This window comes from Carcharodon carcharias, chromosome 13 (assembly GCF_017639515.1).
Source record: "Carcharodon carcharias isolate sCarCar2 chromosome 13, sCarCar2.pri, whole genome shotgun sequence".
Lineage (NCBI taxonomy): Eukaryota > Metazoa > Chordata > Chondrichthyes > Lamniformes > Lamnidae > Carcharodon > Carcharodon carcharias.
The window spans coordinates 74,739,762-74,765,518 of record NC_054479.1 but is presented as its reverse complement, the minus strand read 5'-3'; the positions used below and the strand labels follow the sequence as shown (position 1 = coordinate 74,765,518).

General features: G+C 50.8%; 1 protein-coding gene across 1 annotated transcript in view; it reads right to left on the bottom strand.

The window, feature by feature from the left end:
• chchd10 (coiled-coil-helix-coiled-coil-helix domain containing 10) overlaps positions 1 to 13,652 on the bottom strand; it is an 82,444-nt gene extending 68,792 nt beyond the window's left edge. Inside the window, exons 1-3 of the mRNA XM_041202032.1 lie at positions 13,504 to 13,652; positions 12,630 to 12,855; positions 3,881 to 4,040 (exon numbers count right to left, since the gene is read on the bottom strand). Of these exons, the coding sequence (XP_041057966.1) occupies positions 3,881 to 4,040; positions 12,630 to 12,855; positions 13,504 to 13,532 (415 nt within the window). The 5' untranslated portion in view covers positions 13,533 to 13,652. The remainder of the gene's footprint in view (positions 1 to 3,880; positions 4,041 to 12,629; positions 12,856 to 13,503) is intronic.
• Between the last annotated feature and the right edge of the window lie 12,105 nt (positions 13,653 to 25,757).

Genomic DNA, 25,757 nt, shown 5'->3' with positions numbered 1-25,757 from the left:
TCCCGCCATCTCTCTCGCGCGCTCCCGCCATCTCTCTCGCGCGCTCCCGCCATCTCTCACGCGAGCTCCCGCCCTCTCTCGCGAGCTCCCGCCCTCTCTCACGCGAGCTCCCGCCCTCTCTCACGCGAGCTCCCGCCCTCTTTCACGCGAGCTCCCGCCCTCTCTCACGCGAGCTCCCGCCCTCTCTCACGCGAGCTCCCGCCCTCTCTCACGCGAGCTCCCGCCCTCTCTCACGCGAGCTCCCGCCCTCTCTCACGCGAGCTCCCGCCCTCTCTCACACGAGCTCCCGCCCTCTCTCACACGAGCTCCCGCCCTCTCTCACACGAGCTCCCGCCCTCTCTCACACGAGCTCCCGCCCTCTCACACGAGCTCCCGCCCTCTCACACGAGCTCCCGCCCTCTTTCACACGAGCTCCCGCCCTCTTTCACACGAGCTCCCGCCCTCTCTCACACGCGCTGCCGCTCTCTCACGCGCTCCCGCTCCCTCTCTCACACGAGCTCCCGCCCTCTCTCACACGAGCTCCCGCCCTCTCTCACACGAGCTCCCGCCCTCTTTCACACGAGCTCCCGCCCTCTTTCACACGAGCTCCCGCCCTCTCTCACACGCGCTGCCGCGCTCTCACACGCGCTCCCGCTCCCTCTCTCACGCGCGCTCCCGCTCTCTCTCACACGTGCTCCCGCTCTCACACGAGCTCCCGCCCTCTCTCACACGAGCTCCCGCCCTCTCACACGAGCTCCCGCCCTCTCACACGAGCTCCCGCCCTCTTTCACACGAGCTCCCGCCCTCTTTCACACGAGCTCCCGCCCTCTCTCACACGCGCTGCCGCTCTCTCACGCGCTCCCGCTCCCTCTCTCACACGAGCTCCCGCCCTCTCTCACACGAGCTCCCGCCCTCTCTCACACGAGCTCCCGCCCTCTTTCACACGAGCTCCCGCCCTCTTTCACACGAGCTCCCGCCCTCTCTCACACGCGCTGCCGCGCTCTCACACGCGCTCCCGCTCCCTCTCTCACGCGCGCTCCCGCTCTCTCTCACACGTGCTCCCGCTCTCACACGCGCTCCCGCTCTCTCTCTCACACGTGCTCACGCTCCCGCTCAGACACACGCTCACGCACCCACTCAGACACACGCTCCCGCTCTCCCGCTCCCTCTCTCGCGCGCGCTCCCGCTCCCTCTCTTGCGCGCGCTCCCGCTCCCTCTCTCGCGCACGCTCCCACTCTCTCACGCGCACGCTCCCACTCTCTCACGCGCACTCCCTCCTGCTCGCCCGCCCTCTCTCTCACGCGCTCCCGCCCTCTCTCTCACGCGCTCCCGCCCTCTCTCGCACGCGCTTATGTCCTCTCGCGCGCACGCTCCCGCTCTCACGCGCGCACGCTCCCGCTCTCACGCGCGCACGCTTCCGCTCTCTCACACGCGCTCACACTCCCGCTCAGACACCCGCTCCCGCTCGCTCACTCACCCACTCCCGCTCCCTCTCACACGCGCTCATGCTCCCGCTCTCACACGTGCTCTCGCTCTCACGCGCTCCCGCTCAGACACGCACACCCGCTCTCACTCGCGCTCCCGCTCCCTCACACGTGCTCCCGCTCCCTCACACGCGCTCATGCTCCCGCTCTCACTCTCTCACACGTGCTCTCGCTCTCTCACGTGCTCCTGCTCCCTCTCATGCGCACGCTCCCACTCTCACGGGCGCGCTCCTGCTCTCTCTCACGCGCGCTCCCGCTCTCTCTCTCACGCGCGCTCCTGCGCGCTCCAGCTCTCTCACACGCGCTCCAGCTCTCTCTCACGCGCGCTCCCGCTCTCTCTCACACGCGATCCCGCTCTCTCTCACACGCGATCCCGCTCTCTCTCACACGCGCGATCCCGCTCTCTCTCACACGCGCGATCCCGCTCTCTCTCACACGCGCGATCCCGCTCTCTCTCTCACATGCGCTCCCGCTCCCGCTCAGACATGGCTCACACTCCCGCTCAGACACGATCACCCGCTCTCTCACTCGCGCTCCCGCTCCCTCACACGCGCTCATGCTCCCGCTGTCACTCTCAAACGTGCTCTCGCTCTCTCACGTGCGCGCGCTCCCTCCCTCCCTGTCGCGTGCACGCGCGCTCCCTCCCTCTCTCGCCCGCGCGCGCTCCTGCCCTCCCTCTCTCGCGCGCTCGAGCTCAAGCCCTCCCTCTCTCGCTCTCCCGCCCTACCTCGCTCGCACTCCCACCCTCCCTCTCGCTCCCGCCCTCCCTCTCTCGCACGCGCTCCCGCCCCCTCGCTCGCACGCGCTCCCGCCCCCTCGCTCGCACGCGCTCCCGCCCCATCGCTCGCACGCGCTCCCGCCCCCTCGCTCGCACGCGCTCCCGCCCCCTCGCTCGCACGCGCTCCCGCCCCCTCGCTCGCACGCGCTCCCGCCCCCTCGCTCGCACGCGCTCCCGCCCCCTCGCTCGCACGCGCTCCCGCCCCCTCGCTCGCACGCGCTCCCGCCCCCTCGCTCGCACGCGCTCCCGACCTCTCGCTCGCACGCGCTCCTGCTCTCACACGCGCTCATGCTCTCTCACACGCGCTCCCGACCTCTCTCACACGCGCTCCCGACCTCTCTCACATGCATTCCCGCTCTCTCTCACACTCGCTCCCGCTCTCCCTCACACTCGCTCCCGCTCTCACACTCGCTCCCGTTCTCTCTCTAACAAGCGCTGCCGCTCCCGCTCAGACACACGCTCACACTACCGCTCAGACACGCGCTCACGCTCGCTCAGACACGCGCTCCCGCTCTCTCACACGCGCTCGCGCTCTTACGTGCTCCTGCTCTCACACGCGCGTGCACCCGCTCTCACACGCGCTCCCGCTCTCTCTCAAACGCGCTCCCGCTCTCTCTCACACGTGCTGACGCTCTCACGCGCGCTCCCGCCCCCTCTCGCGCGCGCGCTCCCGCCCCCTCTCGCGCGCGCGCTCCCGCCCCCTCTCGCGCGCGCGCTCCCGCCCCCTCTCGCGCGCGCGCTCCCGCCCCCTGCCGCGCGCGCGCGCTCCCGCCCCCTGCCGCGCGCGCGCGCTCCCGCCCCCTGCCGCGCGCGCGCGCTCCCGCCCCCTGCCGCGCGCGCGCGCTCCCGCCCCCTGCCGCGCGCGCGCGCTCCCGCCCCCTGCCGCGCGCGCGCGCTCCCGCCCCCTGCCGCGCGCGCGCGCTCCCGCCCCCTGCCGCGCGCGCGCGCTCCCGCCCCCTGCCGCGCGCGCGCGCTCCCGCCCCCTGCCGCGCGCGCGCGCTCCCGCCCCCTGCCGCGCGCGCGCGCGCGCTCCCGCCCCCTGCCGCGCGCGCGCGCGCTCCCGCCCCCTGCCGCGCGCGCGCTCCCGCCCCCTGCCGCGCGCGCGCGCTCCCGCCCCCTGCCTCACGCGCGCGCTCCCGCCCCCTGCCGCACGCGCGCGCTCCCGCCCTCTGCCTCACGCGCGCGCTCCCGCCCTCTGCCTCACGCGCGCGCTCCCGCCCTCTGCCTCACGCGCGCGCTCCCGCCCTCTGCCTCACGCGCGCGCTCCCGCGCTCTGTCTCACACACGCGCTCCCGCGCTCTGTCTCACACACGCGCTCCCGCCCTCTCTCTCTCACACGCGCTCCAGCCCTCTCTCCCTCACACGCGCTCCAGCCCTCTCTCCCTCACACACACACTCTCCCACTAGCACCCTCCCACACACACTGGTGCACTGACTCGCTAGCCTGAGGCACAAAGACTCAACACTGCAGCAGTGAGTCAGACGGACGCACAACACAGCTAGGCTGGGTGCCTGGGTCACTTTGGGTTTCATACCACACTGGGTAGTGCATCACATACTGAGCTAGATGTGGAGTGGATAATTACTGCTGTATATAAACTAATTAAAACCAATGTAATTTTTAACCTGTCCCATTTACCATGTGACAGTTTGCATTGTTTCAGCACTTCGTTGAAACCATCGCAGAGGGTCAAGTCGTGCTGATTCTGGGCACACTCCAGGAACTGCCTCATTTCAAACTGGCACGGCATGTTCTGCTGCGTCTGTGGCCGGGCCGGAGCTGCTGCCAGTGGAGGCTCCTGCAAAGAAAACAGGAAATTTTACTGATTAAAGGCCTGTTCCCACAATGTACAACTACTGCACTGCATTAGACTACATCAAAATTCCTCCACAAACAGACACGAGTCCCTGACGGTGCTTCTCCCTCAACCCTACAATCCCCTTTCCTTCACGTAGCTGTTGGTAAAGGCTGAGTTGGTTAAATCCCAGAGGGAAACTTGAACTACGATCACAACTTATATTTTAAATTGGTATGTTTGTGATGCAGCTCTGAATTCAGACGTAAAACCACCAAGCCCCAAGAGGTTTTTTATTAAAACTAAATTATACATTTATTAATTTAACTAGAAATTATACACACGTCTACAAATTACTACCATAACTTTTAAATAAATCCCCAAATTAATCACTCCCAGGTAAATCTTCACCAAGGCAACAATAACCCATAGACTTTGAAGACACCAGGCAAAGCACATTCGACCTTATGAATTCAAAACGAGGTCCCTTGCAATTTGGTTCCTTTGCAGACAGTTGTACAGGGCTTACAGGCTGCTTAGATCTTACATGCCTCTAAACTCACACATACAAACTCCTCTCGGTTTATACCTAACTATCCCTTTGAATGTAACTTTTCCATTATATTACTAGGTTTTTAAAAATTTTACCTCTCCTAACAATAATCCTTTCATTCCACCAATTTTATTTGTAATATAAACACATTGCTTGGTGTCTCCTGGCTAGGTGTAAGATTTTATTCCCCTCTTTTGAATGGTTTATTCAACAAATGCAAATGTACTCTTTACTTTCTAATTTACATTTATCTAGCTGACATCTCAAACCACTTTCCATCAAAGCACCCAGACTAGCTGGTTTTAATCCAATTAAGCCACACACAGACCAATTACAATTTAAAAATAATTTCCAATAACACCATACACTAATGTCTCTTCATTACACTATCCAACATAATACAACAAAAACAACTTGTATTTACATAGCACCTTCCCAGGTCATGAAACAGACCAAGGTGCTTCACAGGAGCATTCTAAAACAAAGACATTGAGGGGAAATGAAGAGGAAAATGAGACAGGCAAAGAGAGAATAGGAGAATAGAATGGCAGCGAATATAATATTGACCCAAAAATCTTCTCCTGACATGTAAACAGTAAGCAGATATAAGAGGTAGAGTGAGTCCAATTTTGGAGACAAAGAGGAGTACTTTGTATTGGTCTGTGCTATGGAAGGGGATGCTAACAAAATACATGAAGTGAAGATGGTAGAGCTAATAGATGTGGTAAAAATTAAGGGGCAGGAGGTACTGGAAAGACTAGCTGTGCCTTGAGTGGATAAGTTACCTGGGCCAGATAGCTTGCATCCCAGGTTGAACCAGGAGCAGAGAAAGCACAAGAATTTGCCATAATCTTCCCTAGATACAGGGTTGGAGGGGGTAGTGCCAGAGTATTGGATAGTGACTGATGAGAGACTCTCAAGAAATCCTTATTCAAGGACTAAGTAACATGGAGGCCAGCTCAATGGACATCACTCCATTGAGATGGCCTCCATGTATTATAGCTTCAACAGAGTACTGAACATGAGAATTTGGTGAGGGGTGTTTTTTTAAAATTCATTCATGGGATGTGGGCTTCACTGGCTGGGCCAGCATTTATTGCCCATCCTTAGTTGCCCTTGAGAAGGTGGTGGTAAGCTGAACCAATTCTTTAACCACTGCAGTCCATGTGGTGTAGGTATACCCACAGTGCTGTTAGGAAGGGAGTTCCAAGATTTTGACCCAGCGACAGTGAAGGAATGGTGATATATTTCCAAGTCAAGATAGTGAGTGGCTTGGAGGGGAACTTCCAGGTGGTGGTGTGTTCCTATCTATTTGCTGCCCTCATCCTTCTAGGTGGTAGTGGTTATGGGTTTGGAAGATGCTGTCAAAGGAGTCTTCGTGAATTAGCCAGTACATGCTGCTGCGCGTCAGTGGTGGAGCAAGTGAATGTTTGTGGATGTGATGCCAATCAAGTGGGCTGCTTTGTCCTGGACAGTGTCCAGCTTCTGGAGTGTTGTGGGAGCTGCACTCATCCAGGCAGGTAGGGAGCATTCCATTACACTCCTGACATGTGTCTTGTAGATGGTGGACAGGCTTTGGAGAGTCAGGTGGTGAGTTACTCATCGCACGATTCCTGGCCTCTGACCTGCTCTTATAGCCACAGTATTTATATGGCTAGTCCAGTTCAGTTTCTGGTCAATGGTAACCCCTAGAATGTTGATAATGGGGGATTCAGTGATGGTAATGCCATTAAACATTAAGGAACGATGGTCAGATTCTCCCTCATTGGAGATGGTCATTGCCTGACCCTTGTGTGGCGCGAATGTTACTTGCCAAGCCTGGATATTGTCCAGGTCTTGCTGCATTTGGACATGGACCGCTTCAGTATCTGAGGAGTCGTGAATGGTGCTGAACATTGCGCAATCATCAGCGAACTTCTGACCTTATGATGGAAGGTCATTGATGAAGCAGCTGAGGATGATTGGGACTAGGACGCTACCCTAAGGAACTCCTGCAATGATGTCCTGTAACTGAGATGATTGAACTCCAACAACCACAGCTATCTTACTTGTGCTGGGTATGACTCCAACACAGCAGAGTTTTCCCCCTGATTCCCATTGACTCCAGTTTTGCTAGGGCTCCTTGATGCCACACTCAGTTAAATGGTGCCTTGATGTCAAGGGCAGTCACTCTCACCTCATGTCTGGAGTTCAGCTCTTTTGTCCATGATTGAACCAAGGCTGGAATTTTGTCAGGCGCTGAATGACATTGGTGGAACCCAAACTGAGCATCAGTGAGCAGGTCACTGTTAAGCACGTACTGCTCAATAGCACGGTTGATAACCCCTTCCATTACTTTACTGATGATCGAGAGTGCACTGATGGGGTGGTAATCGGTAGGGTTGGATTTGCTTTTTGTGTACAAAACATAACTGGGTAACTTTCCAGGACCCATGACCTTTGCACTATCCAGTGCCTTCAGCCATTTCTTGATATCACGTGAAGTCAATTGAATTGGCTGAAGTTTGGTTGGGGATCTCCATAGGAGGCAGAGATGTATCATCCCCTCTGCACTTCTGGCTGAAGATTGTTGCAAATGCTTCAGCCTTATCTTTTGCACACCTGTGCTGGGCTCCTCCATCATTGAGGATGGGGATATTTGTGGAGTCTCCTCCTCCACTGAGATGATTAATTACGCACCACAAATCCTGACGGGATATGGCAGAACTGCAGAGCTTAGATCTGATCTGTTGGTTGTGGGATTGCTTATCTCTGTCTATCACTTGCTGCTTATACTGTTTGGTACGTAAGTAGTCCTGTGTTATAGCGGCACCAGGGTGACAACTCATTTGTCTGCTCCTGGAATGCCCTCCTGCACTCTTCATTGAACCAGGGTTGATCCCCTAGTTTGATGGTACTGGTAGAGTGGGGGATATGCCAGGCTATGAGGTTACAGGTTGAGTACAATTCTGCTGTTGCTGATGGCCCACAGCACCTCATGGATGCCCAGTCTTGAGTTGCTAGATCTGTTCGAAATCTATGCCATTTAGCATGGTGGTGGTGCCACACAACACGATGGAGGGTATCCTCAATGTGAAGGTGGGATTTCGTGTCCACAATAACTGTGCGCTGGTCACTCCTACTGATACTGTCATGGACAGACGCATCTGCAGCAGGCAGGTTGGCAAGAACGAGGTCAAGTATGTTTTTCTCTCTTATTGTTTCCCTCACCACCTGTCACAGACCCAGTCTAGCAGTTATGTCACTTAGGACTCGGCCAGCTCGGTCAGTAGTGATGCTACCGAACCACTCTTGGTGATGGAGGAAGCACTGAGGGTGGCAAGGGTGCAGAATATTCTCTTCAATGTCCAAGTGGTGTTCCAACATGGAGGAGCACCAATTCATCAGATGAGGGAGGGCGGTACGTGGTAATCAGCAGGATGTTTCCTTGGCCTTGTTTGACCTGATGCCATGAGACTTCATGGAGTCCAGAGTCAAAGTTGAGGGCTCCCAGGGCAACTCCCTCCTGACTGTATACCACTGTGCCGCCACCTCTGCCGGATCTCTCCTGCCGATGAGACAGGACATTCCTAGGGATGATGATGGAGGAGCCTAGGACATTATCTGTAAGGTATGATTCTGTGAGGATGACTATGTCAGGCTGTTGCTGGATAGACTAGTCCAAAGACTAGTGAGGCAGCTCTCCCAATTTTGACACTAGTCCCCAGAATTTAGTAAGGAGGACTTTGCAAGGTCGACAGGGCTGAGATTGCCATTGTCGTTTCCAGTGCCTAGGTCGATGCCAGGTTTCATTCTTTTTTGTGACTTTGTAGCGGTTTGTTATAACTGAGTGGCTTGCTAGGCCATTTCAGAGGGCATTTAAGAGTCAGCCACATTGTGTGGTGCTGTTCTGGTCTTTTACAAAACAAGAAGTGATTCGAAAGAGGAAGCAATAGGCACCAAGACCTGATGGCTGAGGTCTAAAGGCATTAATCAGGTGAGTAGCTATGTCATTGTTTGGTAAATTCTATGTTTTTCTCTCTAAATTAGGACAGTAAGTACTGTATTACAAAGCTTAACTAGTGAATTCCTTAATACAAATAATTGTTGAATAATATTTTGAAATTTGGAATCTTAAATAACAAATAAAACAATAAAGATGGCAGGACAGGTGATGTGTTGCAGCTGTAGCATGTGAGGTTTGGTGGACACCTGTGACCCACAGCAAACACATTTGCAGGAACTTCAGCTCAGAGTTGATGTGCTGGAAGCTGAGCTTCAGATGCTGCTATGCATCAGGGAGGGAGAAATTTAACTGGGTACTTGGTTCCAGGAGGCAGTCATACCCCTTAAGTTAAGTACCTCTGAATTGGTCAGGGACAGGAGCATGTGATTATGAGTGAGACAGGCATGGGAATCCAGAAGGTTAAAGTGAAGGAGACTCAGCCCTTACACTTGTCCAACAGATGGCACAGGAAAGAAGTCACAAGTAGGGGTAGTTTATAGATGCCTTAACGGTAGCTATAGTGCAAGGCAAAGTATATATCAAGAAATAATAGGGGCTTGTAAGAAAAGTACTACAGTAATCTGCGCGGTACCACTGCAAGATAGCCTTAAGGATACATTCATAGTTTCTTAGAACATTATGTTCTGAAGCCAACCAGGAACAAGCTACTTTAGACCTTGTAATGTGTCACAAGACAGAATTAATTAATGGTCTCTCAGTAAAGGATCTCTTGGGAAAGAGTGAACATGAAAATCCCTCAATATGGAGCTGGAATGCCAACTCAAGCAGGGCATCAGATAGGTGAATGACTGTTATCCCAGAAGTGGTCACAATTCTGTCACTTCTGTGCCAGTTGTATTTAACCCATAATGAAAAGCTTAAAGGCTTGTTGCTGGTGACAAGAGTTAACCATTTCTGGCATGTCTCCTCATTTTTGTCTGGAGTCCATGCACACAGCACAGTATGCCCTCAATCCTACCATAAGGAACATTTTAGGACACACAAGTTGCACCCTCAAACAATGCTTTCACTGTCTACACTCACCTGGAGGAGCCCTGCAGCACTCAACTGAGTGGCTATCAGTATGCTGTACAATTCAACATCACAAGGGAACAGCACTTGCCTTCATTTATCAGGTAAGAATTTCAGGAGTAGGTGCACAACGATGAGGAGACTGAAGAAGTCCAGCCCCTTTCTGCCCAGACCCCATGGGATCAAATAATTAATGAGCAATAATAGTAATCTCAACCATTCCCCCCCATTCTAGAAACCTCTAGAAACAATTATTCGGGACAGAATTAATAGCCACATGGAAACACGTGGAGTGATTCAGAAGAGTCAGCGTGTCTAACTAACTTGGAGTTTTTTGAAGAGGTAACAGGATGGTTGATGAGGGAAAGGCCGTTGAATTGGTGCGTATGGACTTCCAACAGACTTGTGAGGAATGTTACAGGTCATGAATAAAAGGGACAGTGGCAACATGGATACAAAATTGGCCGAAGGGTAGGAAAGAGAGAGTAAGGGTTAATGGGTATTTTTCAGGCCGGAAGGTCTGTAGTGGAGTTTCCTAGGGGTCGGTATTGGGACCCTTGTTTTTCCTTATATAAACAATCCAGATCTTGGTGTGCATGGGACAATTTCAGAAGTTTGCAGACGACACAAAATTTGGGAGAATTGTAACTGTGAGGAGGGAGGTGTAGAACTTCAAAAAGACATTGACAATTGGTGGAATGGGGAGATGAAGTTCAATGCAGAGAAGTGTGAGGTGATACACTTTGGTACAAAGAACATGGAGAGTCAGTATAAAATAAAGGATACTAGTGTTTTGCAAAGTAAGCAAATGCGAGGTGAGGAAAACCTTTTTTCACACAGTGAGTAGTTAGGGTTGTGTGGTGGCAGGTTCAATTGAGGCATTCAAGGGGACAACTGGATGATTATTTAAGTGGAAACAATGTGCAGGGTAACGGGGAAAAGGCAGGAGGTTAAAATGCTCAGGGAGCTGGTGCAAAACACAATAGGCCAAATGGCCTTCTCCTACACCATAACAATTCTGTGATTCTCTGAATTCACATTCAGTTTAAATGCAAGAAACTTGGGTCTGAAAGTAGTGTCTTACCCTTGTAATTGCTTTTGTTTAAGTTTATGAAGAACAAGTTAGCTAATGTGGAATGGGAAAATAGATTAAAAGGTAAGACGTTAGAGAAGCAGTGGCAGACGTTTAAAGAGAAATTTCATAAGAATCAACAGAGATATATTCCACTGAGAAAGGTTCTAAGAGAAGGAGGAACTATCCATGGTTAACTAAGGGAGTTAAGGATGATATCAAACTGAAAGAAAAGGTGTAAAATGCTGCAAAGATTACTGTTAGCTCAGAGGATCGGGGAAGCTTTACAAACCACAAAGGATGACTAAAAGAATAAAGAGGGAAAAATTAGACAATGAAAATTATAATGGTAAACAATGAAATGCAGAAACTTTGAACAATTAATTTGTACCTGTCTTCATAGTAGAAGACACTATAAACATCCCAAGAATAGTAGAAAAGCTGGGGGCTAGAGGGAGGGAAGAACTTAAAACAATTAGAGGAAAAAGTACTAGGAAAACTAATGAAACTAAAGATGAGTCCCCTGGACCTGAATACCTGCACCCTAGGGGTCTTAAAAGTGGCTGCAGAGATAGTGAATGCATTGCTCGTGATCTTCCAAAATTCCCTAGATTCTGGCAAGGCCCCAGCAGATCGGAAAAATGTAACACCCCTTTAGGAGGTAGACAGAAAGCAGGAAACTGTAGGCCAGTTAGTTAACTTCTGCCATTGGAAAAATGCTGGAATCCAATATGAAGGAAGATGTAGTAAGAACATTTCGAAAATCAAAATACCATCAGGCAGAATCAACGTGGTCTTGGGAAAGGTGTTTGACTAAATTTCTTCAAGTTCTGTGAGTGTGTAACAAGTTGGGTGGAAAAAGGGGAACCAGTAGATGTGGTGTATTTCAATTGCTGAAAGGCAAGGTGCCACGCACAAGTGTTGGGGGTGATTTTTAGCGTGGATAGAGGAACAGGTAACAGAGGCAGGATAAATGGATCATTTTCAGAATGCCAAACTAACAAGTGGGGTGCCACAGAGATACCTGGGGTGAGGGGGGGTGTGGATTCAGGTCAGGCCTAGGGGGAGGGGCAGATGGGTGGGCCCAGCCCAACGTGCCTACACGAGGCCCAACTCAACCCACCCTAACAATACCCCTGCCACCCCAGGCCCAACCCAAACTGACTGTACTGATTGTATTGTAGCCAAATTTGCTGACACTACAAAAATAGGGTCGGAAAACACATTGTGAGGAGGATACAAAGGCTTGTAACTTCTGAGCTCAGGGCAGTGTATCTGGTGGGGGTGCCATCCCTCCCAAGAAGTTCCCAGGTAAGAACGGCAAAGCAATTGTCCAGCAGAAAGAGGGGATGGCCTAGGCATAGTTGGATGACAGACATTACTGAGCGGTTCCAGATGAGCTACAGTGGATGTGTGAGGATGGAGCAATACAAATGAGTGTGACATACCATGAGAGCAGATCTCCTGGTCGGAGTAGCTACAAACAGCAGCAGCAAGTATAATGTGGGAAAATGTGAGGTTGTCCACTTTGGTTGGAAATATAGAAAAGCTGAACATTATTTAAATGTTGGCGCAGACATGATGGACTGAATGGCCTCTTTCTGCACCATAGCCTTTGGTTCTAAATGGAGATAAGACTACAGAATGCTGCAGCACAGAGGGATCTGGGTGTCCTGGTCCATGAATCACAGTTAATATGCAGGTACAGAAAGTGATCAGGAAGACAAATGGAATGTTGGCCTTTATTGCAAGGGGGTTGGAATATAAAAGTAGGGAAGTCTTGCTGCAGCTGTACAGAGGATTTTTGAGACCACATCTGGAACACTGGGTACCAGTTTTGGTCACCTTACTTAAGGCTGGATTTATCTGTATTGGAAGCAGTTCAAAGAAGGTTTACTGGCTCGACTCCTGGGATGAAGGGGTTGTCGCCTCAGGAAAGGTCTCCCTTACCTGGTAGGTAACATCTGCCTTGGCTGGTTCTGAGCTGCTTCCTCCACTGAAGGCCCCAGTCAGCGCACTCCCCATCACATGGCCGACCGCTGAACCCACCGCCACACCAGCTGCTGTGCTTGCCATCTGTGCCATCAGTCCTGGCTGCTGGGGCTGCATTGGGGCAGGAGCAACTGCAGCTGGTGGAGGGCGAACAGGGACAGGAGCACGAGTGGGAGCTGGACGGCTACAAAATAAAGAAAACAAATCATTAGTAAGCAGTGTCTGGGTGCACTAACCCCAGAGTCAGTGTGGGAGGGGAGAGGAACCGAGGTGTAGGGGGGAATGAGATGGGAGTGAGTAGTGGTGGTGGTGTGGTGGAGTTGGCGGGGTGGGTGGGAGAGAGAGATGGGAGTGCGGGGGCGGGGGGGGCTGTGGGGGGAGATGGGAGTCGCGGGGAGATGGGGGGGTGAGATCGGGGGGCGGTGAGCTTGGAGGGAAAGGGGGTGAGATGGGAGTGAGTAGTGGTGGTGGGGTGGACGAGGGGGGAGGGAGAGAGAAATGGGAGAGAGTTGTGGCGGTGGGCGAAGACGGGAATCGGGGGAGATCGGGGGCGGCGGTGAGATCGGGAGGTGAGGGGGGGTGAGATGGGGAGAGGGGGGTTTCTTGCGGTCCTTCTGTCCTCCCTCCAGCTGCTGTCTGCGCCGCGGACCCAACTCTCTGAACTAGAGAAAGGCGGTTTGAATCATTAGGCCGAGGCCGAGGCCGAGGCCTGGATTTGAACCGGTGACCTCGGCTCGTCCTTCAGGGAAACGGCGACCGAAACGCGGACCTGGACTCAGTCCGACCCCCGGACCTGGGCCCACCCGGCCGGGCGGTTTAATGCAACCCTCACCTTGCTCGACTCCGGCTTCCACGGGGCATCCTGAGTTTATGTTTCCAACCTCTGCTCTCCGATTCGGGGATTGAGAGCTGACACCGTCAACAGAGACTGGGCGTCAGAGACACGTGCTCATAGCGTACTTCCGTCACCCGCTAAGTCATCTCCTACCCTGCCCCCTGTAGCTAGACCCCTGTCCCTAGCCCCACCCTTTCACTGTCCCTGTAGGTACACCCACAGTGCTGTTAGGAAGGGAGTTCCAGGATTTTGACCCAGCAACAATGAAGGAACGGTGATATATTTCCAAGTCAGGATGGTGAGTGGTTTGCAGGGGAATTTCCAGCTGGTGGTGTTCCCATCTATCTGCTGCCCTTGTCCTTCTCGATGGTAATGATTACGAGTTTGGAAGGTACTGTCAAAAGAAGCTTTTGTGATTACTGCAGTGCATCTTGTGGATGGTACACACTGCTGTTAGTGTGTCGGTGGGGGAGGTAGTGGATGTTTGTGGATGGGGTGCCAACCAAGTAGGCTACTTTGTCCTTTATGGTGTCAAGCTTCTTCAGTGTTGTGGGAGCTGCACTCATCCAGGCAATTGGGGTGTATTCCATCACACTACTGACATGTGCTTTATAGATGGTGAACAGACTTTAGGGAGTCAGGAGGTGAGTTACTCGTCGCAGGCTTCCTAGCCTCTGACCTGCTCTTGTAGCCACAGTATTTATATGGCCAGTCCAGTTCAGTTTCTGGTCAATGGTAACCCCCCCAGGATGTTGATAGTGGGGGATTATTTTCAATTAATGCTATTATGCCTGCTCTGTGCCAATACTCTTATTAATTTTCTTACTGTTATACTTACTTCACTCCTGATATTTTTCCTTACCCCTAGGATCTCAGAACAATTAACCACCTACCTGCCATCCTTTGATGTCACTCTTTGATTTTTTTTTGATTTGCGCTCCCAGTGTTCTCTCTGATTCCTGCTGACTCCCTGTAAAATACAGAGTAAAATTACAACATTTCCAGGATTTAATTTATTTACCCTTAAACAAACTGGGATACTAATAATGCAAAGGCAAGAGAAAGAGAAGAGCTTCTGAATTTTCTAGGCCAGGATGTTTCTGCCCAGTGAGGAAGGAGGCCTTGCTGGATCTGGTGCTGGAGAATGAGGTGGGCCAAGTGGATCAAATGTCAGAAGTGAATATTTAAGAACGGTTATCATTGTATCATAAGGTTGAGGTTCGCAGTGGAAAAGGACAAGGAGATTAAAAATACTTAATTAGAGCAGGACCACTTTTGGCTGAGAATGGAGCTTGCTCCCTACCAGAAAATTTTGACAACCTTTTGCATTCAAATGTGCTCAAATGCTCTCAAAAGCATTCATAGATCTTTTCCATCAAAAGGTGTAATTTGGAATGAGTATTTCATCAGTCATCAATGCTCATTGCCAACTTTTGACATCAGAAGCAATCAAGGCATCAAAGCCAATCATTAGCTCTCTCTCCCACACACTCCCTCATATCCTCTCTCCCATCTCCAAACAGCTCCCACTCACTCACCCCTCCTCCTCCACCCTTTCCTCAACTGGACTTCACCACTTTGCCGAGATATGGGAGAGTTCCCACCCCTACTCCACCCTCACTGCAAGTTCGGGCCAACCGCCTGCCATCAGACCCAGGACCCTAGCTGGACCTGCTACCTGCCTAGAGTCAGGAAATGATTAGAGGTGTCCAACCCACCATCAACTGAGGCCTACCACTGGATCCGGGACTCAAGCTGAACTTTCCCCGCACCACACTCCACCACCAACTGAGGCCTGCAACCCCACACAACTACCTTGGCCCCACACACCTCCTGGCTTTGTCCTCCTATCCTAGTAGCTCCTCATAGTGGGAACCATACCCCAGTATGTATATGGACCCGTTCCCCCTGTGAGAGTCAATGTGTGTGTGGAACCCTTCCCCCTGTGAGAGTCAGTGTGTGTGGAACCCTTCCCCCTGTGAGAGTCAGTGTGTGTGGAACCCTACCCCCTATGAGAGTCAATGTGTGTGGGACCTGTACCTCAGTGAGAGTCAGTGTGTGTGAAACCTGTACCCCAGTGAGAGTCAGTGTGTGTGGAACCCATACTCAGTAAGAGTCAGTGTGTGTGGAACCCATACCCAGTAAGAGTCAGTGTGTGTGGAACCCATACCCAGTGAGAGTCAGTGTGTGTGGAACCCGTACCCAGTGAGAGTCAGTGTGTGTGGAACTGCACCCCAGTGAGAGTCAGTGTGTGTGGAACTGCACCCCAGTGAGAGTCAGTGTGTGTGGAACTGCACCCCAGTGAGAGTCAGTGTGTGTGGAACTGCACCCCAGTGAGAGTCAGTGTGTGTGGAACTGTACCCCGGTGAGAGTCAGTGTGTGTGGAACCTGTACCCCGGTGAGAGTCAGTGTGTGTGGAACCCGTACCCAGTGAGAGTCAGTGTGTGTGGAACCCGTACCCAGTGAGAGTCAGTATGTGTGGAACCCGTACCCAGTGAGAGTCAGTGTGTGTGGAACCCGCACCACTGTGAGAGTCAGTGTGTGTGGAACTGTACCCCAGTAAGAGTCAGTGTGTGTGGAACCTGTACCCCAATGAGAGTCAGTGTGAGTGGAACTGCACCCCAGTGAGAGTCAGTGTGTGTGGAACTGCACCCCAGTGAGAGTCAGTGTGTGTGGAACTGCACCCCAGTGAGAGTCAGTGTGTGTGGAACTGCACCCCAGTGAGAGTCAGTGTGTGTGGAACTGCACCCCAGTGAGAGTCAGTGTGTGTGGAACTGCACCCCAGTGAGAGTCAGTGTGTGTGGAACTGCACCCCAGTGAGAGTCAGTGTGTGTGGAACTGCACCCCAGTGAGAGTCAGTGTGTGTGGAACTGCACCCCAGTGAGAGTCAGTGTGTGTGGAACTGCACCCCAGTGAGAGTCAGTGTGTGTGGAACTGCACCCCAGTGAGAGTCAGTGTGTGTGGAACTGCACCCCAGTGAGAGTCAGTGTGTGTGGAACTGTACCCCGGTGAGAGTCAGTGTGTGTGGAACCTGTACCCCGGTGAGAGTTAGTGTGTGTGGAACCCGTACCCAGTGAGAGTCAGTGTGTGTGGAACCCGTACCCAGTGAGAGTCAGTATGTGTGGAACCCGTACCCAGTGAGAGTCAGTGTGTGTGGAACCCGCACCACTGTGAGAGTCAGTGTGTGTGGAACTGTACCCCAGTAAGAGTCAGTGTGTGTGGAACCTGTACCCCAATGAGAGTCAGTGTGAGTGGAACTGCACCCCAGTGAGAGTCAGTGTGTGTGGAACTGCACCCCAGTGAGAGTCAGTGTGTGTGGAACTGCACCCCAGTGAGAGTCAGTGTGTGTGGAACTGCACCCCAGTGAGAGTCAGTGTGTGTGGAACTGCACCCCAGTGAGAGTCAGTGTGTGTGGAACTGCACCCCAGTGAGAGTCAGTGTGTGTGGAACTGCACCCCAGTGAGAGTCAGTGTGTGTGGAACTGCACCCCAGTGAGAGTCAGTGTGTGTGGAACTGCACCCCAGTGAGAGTCAGTGTGTGTGGAACTGCACCCCAGTGAGAGTCAGTGTGTGTGGAACTGCACCCCAGTGAGAGTCAGTGTGTGTGGAACTGCACCCCAGTGAGAGTCAGTGTGTGTGGAACTGCACCCCAGTGAGAGTCAGTGTGTGTGGAACTGCACCCCAGTGAGAGTCAGTGTGTGTGGAACTGCACCCCAGTGAGAGTCAGTGTGTGTGGAACTGCACCCCAGTGAGAGTCAGTGTGTGTGGAACTGCACCCCAGTGAGAGTCAGTGTGTGTGGAACTGCACCCCAGTGAGAGTCAGTGTGTGTGGAACTGCACCCCAGTGAGAGTCAGTGTGTGTGGAACTGCACCCCAGTGAGAGTCAGTGTGTGTGGAACTGCACCCCAGTGAGAGTCAGTGTGTGTGGAACTGCACCCCAGTGAGAGTCAGTGTGTGTGGAACTGCACCCCAGTGAGAGTCAGTGTGTGTGGAACTGCACCCCAGTGAGAGTCAGTGTGTGTGGAACTGCACCCCAGTGAGAGTCAGTGTGTGTGGAACTGCACCCCAGTGAGAGTCAGTGTGTGTGGAACTGCACCCCAGTGAGAGTCAGTGTGTGTGGAACTGCACCCCAGTGAGAGTCAGTGTGTGTGGAACTGCACCCCAGTGAGAGTCAGTGTGTGTGGAACTGCACCCCAGTGAGAGTCAGTGTGTGTGGAACTGCACCCCAGTGAGAGTCAGTGTGTGTGGAACTGCACCCCAGTGAGAGTCAGTGTGTGTGGAACTGCACCCCAGTGAGAGTCAGTGTGTGTGGAACTGCACCCCAGTGAGAGTCAGTGTGTGTGGAACTGCACCCCAGTGAGAGTCAGTGTGTGTGGAACTGCACCCCAGTGAGAGTCAGTGTGTGTGGAACTGCACCCCAGTGAGAGTCAGTGTGTGTGGAACTGCACCCCAGTGAGAGTCAGTGTGTGTGGAACTGCACCCCAGTGAGAGTCAGTGTGTGTGGAACTGCACCCCAGTGAAAGTCAGTGTGTGTGGAACTGCACCCCAGTGAGAGTCAGTGTGTGTGGAACTGCACCCCAGTGAGAGTCAGTGTGTGTGGAACTGCACCCCAGTGAGAGTCAGTGTGTGTGGAACTGCACCCCAGTGAGAGTCAGTGTGTGTGGAACTGCACCCCAGTGAGAGTCAGTGTGTGTGGAACTGCACCCCAGTGAGAGTCAGTGTGTGTGGAACTGCACCCCAGTGAGAGTCAGTGTGTGTGGAACTGCACCCCAGTGAGAGTCAGTGTGTGTGGAACTGCACCCCAGTGAGAGTCAGTGTGTGTGGAACTGCACCCCAGTGAGAGTCAGTGTGTGTGGAACTGCACCCCAGTGAGAGTCAGTGTGTGTGGAACTGCACCCCAGTGAGAGTCAGTGTGTGTGGAACTGCACCCCAGTGAGAGTCAGTGTGTGTGGAACTGCACCCCAGTGAGAGTCAGTGTGTGTGGAACTGCACCCCAGTGAGAGTCAGTGTGTGTGGAACTGCACCCCAGTGAGAGTCAGTGTGTGTGGAACTGCACCCCAGTGAGAGTCAGTGTGTGTGGAACTGCACCCCAGTGAGAGTCAGTGTGTGTGGAACTGCACCCCAGTGAGAGTCAATGTGTATGGAACCCATACCCCAGAGAGTGTCAGTGTTTGTGTGGAATCCGTACCCCAGTGAGAATTGGTATGTATGGAGGGTGTAGTCGGCAGGATCCAGTGGGGTGTCCGGAGGGGTCAGTACCAAAGTTATCCAGAAAGTAGAGCTGATTAATTAATGACCTCTGAGTGAAGGCATCCAAGGTAGCAGTGACCACAAAATGATTGAATTTTACATCCAGTTTGAAAGGGAGAAGAGTGGGTCTGAGACTAGTATCTTAAACTTAAATAAGGGCAACTATGTGGTATGAAAGTTGAGCTAGCTGAGTGAACTGGGAAACTAGGCTAGAGGATAAATGAATAGAGAAACAGCGGCAATCATTTCACAGAATCACAGAATCACACGGTGCCGAAGAGGTCCTTCGGCCCATCAAGTTTGCACCGACACGTGAGAAACACCTGACCTACCTATCTAATCCCATTTACCAGCACTTGAATGTTATGACATGCCAAGTGCTCATCCAGGTACTTTTTAAAGGATGTGAGGCAACCTGCCTCCGCCACCCACCCAGGCAGTGCATTCTAGACCGTCACCACCCTCTGGGTAAAAGAGTTTCTCCTCACATCCCCCCTAAACCTCCTGCCCCTCACTTTAAACTGACCCGTGACTGACCCTTCAACTAAGGGGAACAGCTGCTCCCTATCCACCCTGTCCATGCCCCTCATAATCTTGTACACCTCAACCAGGCTGCCCCTCAGTCTTCTCTGCTCCAACGAAAACAACCCAAGTCTATCCAACTTCTCTTCATAACTTAAATGTTTCATCTCAGGCAACATCCTGGTGAATCTCCTCTGCACCCCCTTCAGTGCAATCACATCCTTCCTATAATGTGGCGACCAGAACTGCACACAGGACTCCAGCTGTGGCCTTACCAAGGTTCAATACAACTCCAACATGACCTCCCGACTTTTGTAATCTATGCCTCGATTGATAAAGGCAAGTGTCCCATATGCCTTTTGCACCACCCCACTAACATGTCCCTCTGTCTTCAGAGATCTATGGACACACACGCCAAGGTCCCTTTGTTCATCAGAACTTCCTAGTGTCATGCTGTTCATTGGATACTTCCTTGTCAAATTACTCCTTCCAAACTGTATCACCTCAACTTTTCAGGGTTAAATTCCATCTGCCACTTAGCTGCCCATTTGACCATCCCATCTATATCTTCCTGTAGCCCAAGACACTCAACCTCACTGTTAACCACCCGGCCAATCTTTGTGTCATCCGCAAACTTACTAATCCTACCTCCCACATAGTCATCTATGTCATTTATATAAATGACGAATAATAGGGGATCCAGCACTGAACACTGGCTTCCTGTTACTAAAGCATCCTCCTGTCATCACCCTCTGTCTCCTACAACTAAGCCAATTGTGAATCCACCTTATCAAATTACCCTGTATCCCATGTGCATTTGCCTTCTTTCTAAGTCTCCCATGTGGGACCTTGTCAAAGGCTTTGCTGAAATCCATATAAACTACATCAACTGCACTACCCTCATCTACACACCTGGTCACCTCCTCAAAAAATTCAATCGAATTTGTTAGGCATGATTTCCCTCTGACAAAGCCATGCTGACTATCCCTCATCAAACCTTGCGTCCCCAAGTGGAGATAGATTCTCTCCTTCAGAATTTTCTCCAATAGTTTCCCTACCACTGACGTGAGACTCATTGGTCTGTAGTTCCCTGGCTTCTCTCTACAACCCTTCTTAAATAGTAGAACCGCATTAGCTGTTCTCCAGTCCTCTGACACCTCCCCCGTGGCCAGAGAGGAATTAAAAATTCGGGTTAGAGCCCCTGCGATCTCCTCCCTTGCTTCCCTCAGCAGTCTGGGACACAAATCATCCAGACCTGGAGATTTGTCCACTTTTAAGTCTGCCAACATCTCCAATACCTTACAAAAACAGAATTACCTGGAAAAACTCAGCAGGTCTGGCAGCATCGGCGGAGAAGAAAAGAGTCGAACTCTTCTTCTCTGCCGATGCTGCCAGACCTACTCAGTTTTTCCAGGTAATTCTGTTTTTGTTTTGGATTTCCAGCATCCGCAGTTTTTTGTTTTTAGCTCCAATACCTTGTCACTCCCTATATCAATTTGCTCAAGAACCTCGCAGTCTGTTTCCCAGAGTTCCATACCTTCATCCTCATTCTCTTGGGTGAAGGCGGATGTGAAGTATTCGTTTAACACTCTACTGATGTCCTCTGGTTCCACCCATAGATTGTCCCCTTGGTCCCTTATGGGCCCTCCTCTTTCCCTGGTTATCCTCTTCCCATTGATATACTTATAGAATATCTTGGGATTTTCCCTACTTTTACCAGCCAGAGCTTTCTCACATCCCCTCTTTGTTCTCCTAATTGCTTTCTTAAGCTCCACCCTGCACTTTCTGTACTCCACTAATGCCTCCGCTAATTTGCTCCCCTCGTACCTGCCTCTCTTTTCCTTCTCATCGTAACCTGAATATCTCTGGTCATCCATGGTTCCCTGGGCGTGTTATTCCTTCCTATCACCCGAGAGGGAACATGTTGAGCCTGTACCCCCCCCATTTCCTTTTTGAATGCCAGCCCCCCACCCCACTGCTCTTCTGTAGATTTCCCCACAAGTAGCTATTCCCAGGCTACCTTGGCCAGATCCTGCCTTATTTTACTAAAATCCACTCTCTCCCAACCCAAAACATTTTTTGCAACTTGTCTATTTCTTTGTCCATATCATGCTTAAATTGTACCACGTTGTGGTCGCTATCACTAAAATGCTCCCCCACCACCACCTCAGCCACCTGTCTGGCTTCATTCCCCAGAATTAGGTCCAGCACTGCGCCGTCCCTTGTTGTTCCCTCTACATATTGACCTAAAAAGATCTCCTGTACACATTTCAAGAAATCCACTCCATCCAAGCCCTTAACACTATGTGTATCCCAACTAATGTTGAGAAAGTTGAAATCACCTAATACAATTACCCTATTGTTATTGTTTTTACACATCTTCGCAAATTGTGCACCTATTTGCTCCTCAATTTCCCGCTGACTATCTGGGGGTCTATAATAAACACCTAACAATGTGGCTGCCCCTTTTTTATTCCTAAGCTCTACCCACAAAGCTTCATTCAATGCCCCTTCCAAGATACCATCTCTCCTTACTGTAGTAACTGACTCCTTAACTAATAATGCAATGCCTCCTTCTCTTTTATCCCCTCCCCTGTCTCGCCTGAAGATTCTATATCCCGGAATGTTGAGCTGCCAATCCTGCCCCTCCCTCAATCACGTCCCTGTGATGGCTACTATATCACAATTCCATGTGTCAATCCTCACCCTTAACTCATCCATTTTACCTGTAATACTTTTGGCATTAAAGTAGAGGCCATGCAGCCTTGCCTTACTCCCTTGAAACTTAATGCAGCTGTACTCCCTCTGACTTGATTGTTTTATTGTATTATGAAGTGTCCCTATTCTGCTAACATTCTGTGTCCCCTCCCCCTGCCGAATTAGCTTAAACTCCTCCCAACACCACTAGCAAACCCGCCCACAAGGCTGTTAGTCCCTCTGTGGTTCAGATTAGACCATCCCGCAAGTACTCCCACCTTCCCCAGAAACAATCCCAGTTATTCAAGAATCTAAAACCCTCCTTCCTACACCAACTGTTAAGCCACATGTTCATTTGCGCTATTCTCCTATTTCTGTGCTCGTGAGCACGTGGCACTGGGAGTAATCCAGAGATTACATCCCGAGAGATCCTGCTTTTCAGCCTACTGCCTAACTCCCTGAATTCTTGATGCGAGATCTCATCCCTCTTTCTACCTATGTCAATGGTACCAACATGTACCATGACCTCTGCCTTATCACCTCCCCCTCCAGGATGCCCTGCAGCCGTTTAGTGACATCCCAGACTCTGGCACCAGGGAGGCAACACACCATCCTGGAGTCACATTGATGGCCACAGTAGCGCCTATCTGTTCTCCTGACTATAGAATCTCTTATTACGATTGTTCTTCCTCCTCTCCTGTACAGACAGGCTGCTTGTGGTGCCAGAAGCTTGGCTCTGTCCGCACTCCCTGGAGGAACCAGCCTCCAAAATGGAATACCGATTTGCAAGCTCCTGAAGAGACTCCTGAACTACCTGCCTGTTTCTCTTGGACTGCCTGGTGGTCACCCATTCCGTTCCTTCCTCAAGTCCCTTCAGCTGTGGTGTGACCACGTCTCTAAACGTACTATCCACAATGCTCTCAGACTTGCGGATGCTCCACAGTGTCCCCAGCCACCATTCCAGCTCTGAAACCCAAGCTTCCAGGAGCTGCAGCTGGACACACTTCCTGCACACATGCTGGACCCGGGCACTGGAAATGTTCCCGGCTTCCCACATAGAGCGTGAGGAGCACAACACGGCTTTGAGCTCCCCTGCCATGACTTATGCCTTTAAATTAAACCTTTTAAATCAATTACTGTAGGGCCCTTCTTTCCTGATCCTCGTTACTACAGAATATGCAAACTACAAACCTCAAAAAGACCGTAAACTATAAGCAGTAAAAGTAGTAAATACTTACCCGACCTTACCCACTACTTACCAGACATTCCTCTCCCTCGTAGCCTCTACTGCTGCAGCAGGGCAAGACCGCTCTCTGAAGATTTAGGAAGTTGGATAGCAAAGACAAAATGCAAAGAGCACCTTTTTTCCTCTGCACCGAATTCCCACTGTGCACCAAATTGCCAATACCCACACTCACTCTGGCTGTGTCTCACTCACGATGAGGTCTCTCCCCTGTTTGTGTGCAAGCACACTGATTTAAGAGGATATTTGAGAATACTCATAATAAGTATATGCCTAGTATAAAGAAAAATTCTCAGGGGAGGGCCTACCATCTGTAGTTAACTAAAGAAATTAAGGAAAGCATCAACTTAAGGAAAAAGTATCTAACTATACAAAGATGAGTGGCAGGTCAGGTAATTGGCTAGAATATATAGAATAGCAGAAAATGACTAAAAGTTTAACCAGGAGAAAGAAATTAGAATATGAGAGGAAGCTAGCTAGAAATGTAAAAACATATAGCAAGGAGGCATTTGATAAGGTGCTGCATAAAAGGTTACTCTGAAAAATAAAAGCTCATGGTGTGGGGGGTAACATATTAGCCTGGATAGAGGATTGGATGGCTGGCAGAAAACAGAGAGTATGCATAAATAGGTCTTTTTCTGATTTGCATGATGTGATGGGTGGAGTCCCGCAGCGGTCTGTGCTACGGCCTCAACTTTTTACAATTTACATTAATGACTTAGATGAGGGAAGTGAAGGCATGGTAGCTAAATTTGCAGATGATACAAAGATAGGTAGGAAAGTTGTGAAGAGGACATGAGGAGGTTGCAGATGGATATAGATAGGTTGACTGAGTGGGCAAAAATCTGGCAGATGGAGCATAATGTAGGAAAATATTTAGTTGTGGACTTTGGAAGGAAGAATAAAAAAGCAGAGTATTACTTTAATGGAGAACGGCTGCCGAATTCTGAGGTACAGAGGGACCTATGTGTTCTAGTGCATTAGTCACAAAAAGTTAGTAAGCAGGCACAGCACGTAATTAAGAAGGCGAATAGAATGCTACCTTTATTACGAGAGGAATTGAACATAAAAGTAAGGATGTTATGCTTCAGTTATACAGGGCATTGGTGAGACCACATTTCCAATACTGTGTGCAGTTTTAGTCTCATAATTTAAGGAATGATATAAATAAGTTGGAGGTGGTTCAGAGGAGATTAACTAGATTGATACCTGAAATGAGAGGGTTGTCTTATGAGGGTTGTCTTATGGGCTTGTTTCCACTGGAGTTTAGAAGAGTGAGGGGTGATTTGATTGAAGTATATAAGAACCTGAATTGGATTGGCAAGGTGGACATCAAAAGGTTTCCTCTTGTGGGTGAGTCTGGAACTAGGGGACACTGTTTTAAAATTAGGGGTTGCCCTTTTAGGACAGAGATGAGGAGAAATTTTTCCTCTCAGAGGGTTGTGCAACTTTAGAATTCTCTGCCTGAGAAGGTGGTGGAGGTGGGGTCATTGAATATTTTTAAGGCAGAAGTAGATAGATTCTTGATAGGCAAGGGAATCAAAGGTTATCAGGTTTAGATGGGAATGTGGAATTCAAAACACAAACAGATCAGCCGTGATCTTATTGAATGGCGGAGCAGGCTCGAGGGGCTGAATGGCTTACTTCTGCTCCTAGTTCATATGTTATATATGTTTCGAATACACAAAATCTTTGTCCCACTCTCTCTCTCTCTCTCTCTATCTCTCTCACACACTTAAAATCTCTTTGTCTCTCTGTCTCTCACACACACACGCATACTTAAAATCTCTTTGTCCCTCTCTCTCTTGCGCACACACACACTCAAAATCTCTTTGTCCCTCTCTCTCTCTCTCTCACACACACACACATGTACACTCAAAATCTGTTTGTCCCTCTCTCTCTCTCTCTCTCACACACACATGTACACTCAAAATCTCTCTGTCACTCTCTCGCTCACATCTAAGAGGTGGAGTGAGAGAAGGCCTGAATAGAGGATTGGGGGAGAGATGGAGAAAGGGGAGAGAGAGGGAGATGGGAGAGGGGAGAGAGAGAGAGGGGGGGAGTAGGGGAGAAGGAGAGGGGGAGAGAAAGAGCAAGAGAGAAATACAGCGCTGTTTTAAAACTTACTACACGAGCAATGACCTTGTGTTTTAAAAAGTTGTCTCTACAAGCAGGGCATACAACTCTGTTGCTATTATCCATAAACTAGGATTATAGGTTTGTAACAGCACATCTCCTTCAGGCCAAAGTGCTTGCCCTCAGTCAAATGGTATAGACAGAAAGTATCAGTCCATTGTGGAGAATGGGGATAAGGTGAAGCATTTTCTGCAGAAGCTGCACAAACTCATGGGAACTTGTGTTCTCTGCCTGCAAACTTGTTGCTGCTATTTTTCTCTGATAGTTCATCATTGTAATTTAGTTTTCCAGTGCTTTTGGGGGTGTTTTTGAACACTGAACCAAACTGCTTATAACAAAAAAACTAAGAACATGGAACATGTACTTGTGCGCTGCAACTGCATAACTATTTTATTTCTAGTGCT